General features: G+C 52.3%; 1 protein-coding gene across 1 annotated transcript in view; it reads right to left on the reverse strand.

Annotated features, from left to right (window-relative positions):
- dag1 (dystroglycan 1) overlaps positions 1 to 3,102 on the reverse strand; it is a 21,266-nt gene that overhangs the window by 17,315 nt on the left and 849 nt on the right. The window contains exon 2 of the mRNA XM_008408248.2: positions 795 to 1,411. Within this exon, the coding sequence (XP_008406470.1) occupies positions 795 to 1,411 (617 nt within the window). The remainder of the gene's footprint in view (positions 1 to 794; positions 1,412 to 3,102) is intronic.

Genomic DNA, 3,102 nt, shown 5'->3' on the forward strand with positions numbered 1-3,102 from the left:
TCCAACAGGACCACCAGGTCCAACAGGTCCATAAGGACCACCAGGTCCAACAGGTCCATCATGTCCAACAGGACCACCAGGTCCAACAGGTCCATCATGTCCAACAGAACCATCAGGACCAACAGGTCCTTCAGGTCCAACAGGACCAACAGGTCCATCAGGACCATCATGTCCAACAGAACCATCAGGACCATCAAGTCCATCATGTCCAACAGGACCAACAGGACCAACAGGTCCAACAAGTCCATAAGGACCATCAGGTCAAACAGGACCATCATGTCCAACAGAACCATCAGGACCATCAGGTCCAACAGGACCATCAGGACCATCAGGTCCAACAGGACCATCAGGTCCAACAGGTCCATCATGTCTGTTGGTCCATCATGTCTGTTGGTCCATCAGGTCCACCAGTCTCCTCTTGGACTCTGATCTGTCTTCTCCTCTGACCGTGTCCCCCATCCGTCCCTGATCTCGTCGTCTCTGTGGTTCATTGACAGCCTGATGGTGACCAGCTGCTGATCGCGCACTGCAAAAGCAGAAACCCTGACCAGGTCACTCTGGTCTACGATGAAACTAAGTGTTTCAGCAACAGGTAGAGTTTTGTTCTAATGATAAATTAATGAAAAAGTTCCACATTATTTCACTCATGGGAAACTGCTGAGTCTGCAGAACCCAAATGACTCGGTGAGATGTTGTGTTTTTAGAGTGTCGCCTCTCCGGGCCGCCGACCCGACAGCCCACCGCCTGCAGAGTCCAGCATCAGCAGCTGAACCTGCTGCTTTGAGCCGACTCACCTTGACGACGTCTCCCAGGTGAACATCCTCCATCTTGTTTGGCACCTTGATCTGGAAAACGCGGCCCACCGCCGCCGAGGAGTCTGGGAAAGCTGCGGGCGCGGCGGCTTCCTGCCGGCTCGCCGCCACGCTGCCAGGCTCCGCGGCGCGCCGGCTGTCCATCGCTTCCTGGAAGTCCTGCAGCAGCGAGGAGTGCATGGAGGCCTCCAGGTCGCCGCCCAGCTCCTCGCCGTCTCCGTCCGCCTCCAGCAGCACCAGTCCTCCCAGCATGTCCAGCTCCAGCTCGGCGCGGGCCGCAGGCGGCGTCCAGCCCGCGGCGGCGAGCAGCAGCACCAGCAGCCAGACTCTAGTCCTGGGCAGAGTCCCGCCGTGACCTCTGACCCCCCTCAGCCAGCCCACACCGGCCTCACTGCACATTCTGGGCCTTTTGTCCGCCTGACGGTGAAGCAGGGAGCAGCGGGGAGGAGGATGATGATGATGATGAAGGAGGGGCGGGCCGCAGGGGGAGCATGCACCCCCAACCGATCCACCAAATCCGTCCTTCCAAACCCCCCGCCTCCTTTTGTCCTCCGCTCTCCTCTTCCTCAGAGCGCCGGCGGTCCCATCGGGTCGGAGATCTGGAAGGAGAGAAAGAGGAGCGGTGAGCGGACGATGAAGAACCTCACACTGCACCGGAGCGCACGGAGTAATCCGATTAGTTCAGCTCCGGTTTGGGAATGAAGGATGAAAGGATGAAAGATGGAGAGATGAAGGAGGGGGAGGTGAAGGTGACTTAGCCAACAATGGCCGCCCAGCCGGGTTTCTGGGGGAGTCCTAATGAATGCATGCCTTCTCCATTGTGAGAGGTCAAACCGAGTGTGTGGAGGTGTGTGTGTGTGTGTGTGCAGGCCTGAACTCAGACCCCTCCTGACTGAGTGTGTTGGAACAAAAGGCCTCAGAAATGCTGAAAGAAAGCAGAGAGAGGGAGCGTCCCGCTGGGATTCCACTTTGTCCCGTCAGAGAAAGTGGATTCTCTGCAGGAGTCTCCTAGCAACAACACGCCGCCTCCCAGGTGGAGCCCACCGCCCACCTCCGGACCAAACATTAAAGCTGCTAAAAACACTCCTCCATCAGCTGAAAGGCCAGGCGTAGCCTCACCCTGCTTCTCTAGGAAAACTTCCCATCGGCGCCGTTCTCCAGCCGGATGCTCTGCTGGTTCCCAAACTTCTTCCTGATCCAGTTTTACTCATCAGACACAAACCAGCAGCCATTAGGCGACGAAAGGCCTGGAGATGAAGGAGTGTGTGACAGTGTGTGTGTGTGACAGAGTGTGTGTATGACGGAGTGTGTGTGTGACAGTGTGTGTGTGTGTGGCGGTGTGTGTGTGTGACAGAGTGTGTGTGTGACGGTGTGTGTGTGTGACAGAGTGTGTGTGTGTGATGGTGTGTGTGACAGAGTGTGTGTGTGTGTGTGATGGTGTGTGTGACGGAGTGTGTGACGGAGTGTGTGTGACAGTGTGTGTGTGATGGTGTGTGTGTGACAGTGTGTGTGTGATGGTGTGTGTGTGACGGTGTGTGTGTGACAGTGTGTGTGTGATGGTGTGTGTGTGACAGTGTGTGACGGAGTGTGTGTGTGTGTGACAGTGTGTGTGACGGATCATCCACAGTAAGCAGTCGGTTGTTTTTATGCACGTTGTGAATATTTTCCTAAATGATTCTAATCAGCTGCACAAATTTCTCTTGTTCTGAATAAGTAACTTTTAATAACTACAATATTAATATTTTACAGTTTTACCCTAATTGTAAATTAGTAACACCTTATTAAAACCTTAGTGTGAATACAGACGCTTCTATTCATCTTTAATTCACTTTAATTTCTCCACTCCGGGACAATAAACAATATTTAATGTTATTTCCTGTTACCATAAAAATAATGCAGGTCAGATTCATGATTTCTAGTCATAAACTGATGTGACAAAACCTGAGCTGTGCTTTTCCAGGACCATCAACCTTTAATACATCACAGAAAATGATTCAGCCTTTTTGTTACTAAATAAATACCACAAAATACTGAAAATGTTTAGCAAATATTATAAAATAAAATAAGTAGCAACAGAACACATCAAGCCTCACTGACATCTGATAAAACTTTAACCGCTAGCAGACGCTAACAGACGCTAACAGATGCTAACAGACGCTAGCAGACGCTAACAGACACTAGCAGACGGTAACAGATGCTAACAGACGCTAGCAGACGCTAACAGACGCCAGCAGACGCAAACAGACGCTAACAGACGCTAGCAGACGCTAACAGACGCTAGCAGACGGTA

Source organism: Poecilia reticulata, linkage group LG5, assembly GCF_000633615.1.
Source record: "Poecilia reticulata strain Guanapo linkage group LG5, Guppy_female_1.0+MT, whole genome shotgun sequence".
NCBI lineage: Eukaryota > Metazoa > Chordata > Actinopteri > Cyprinodontiformes > Poeciliidae > Poecilia > Poecilia reticulata.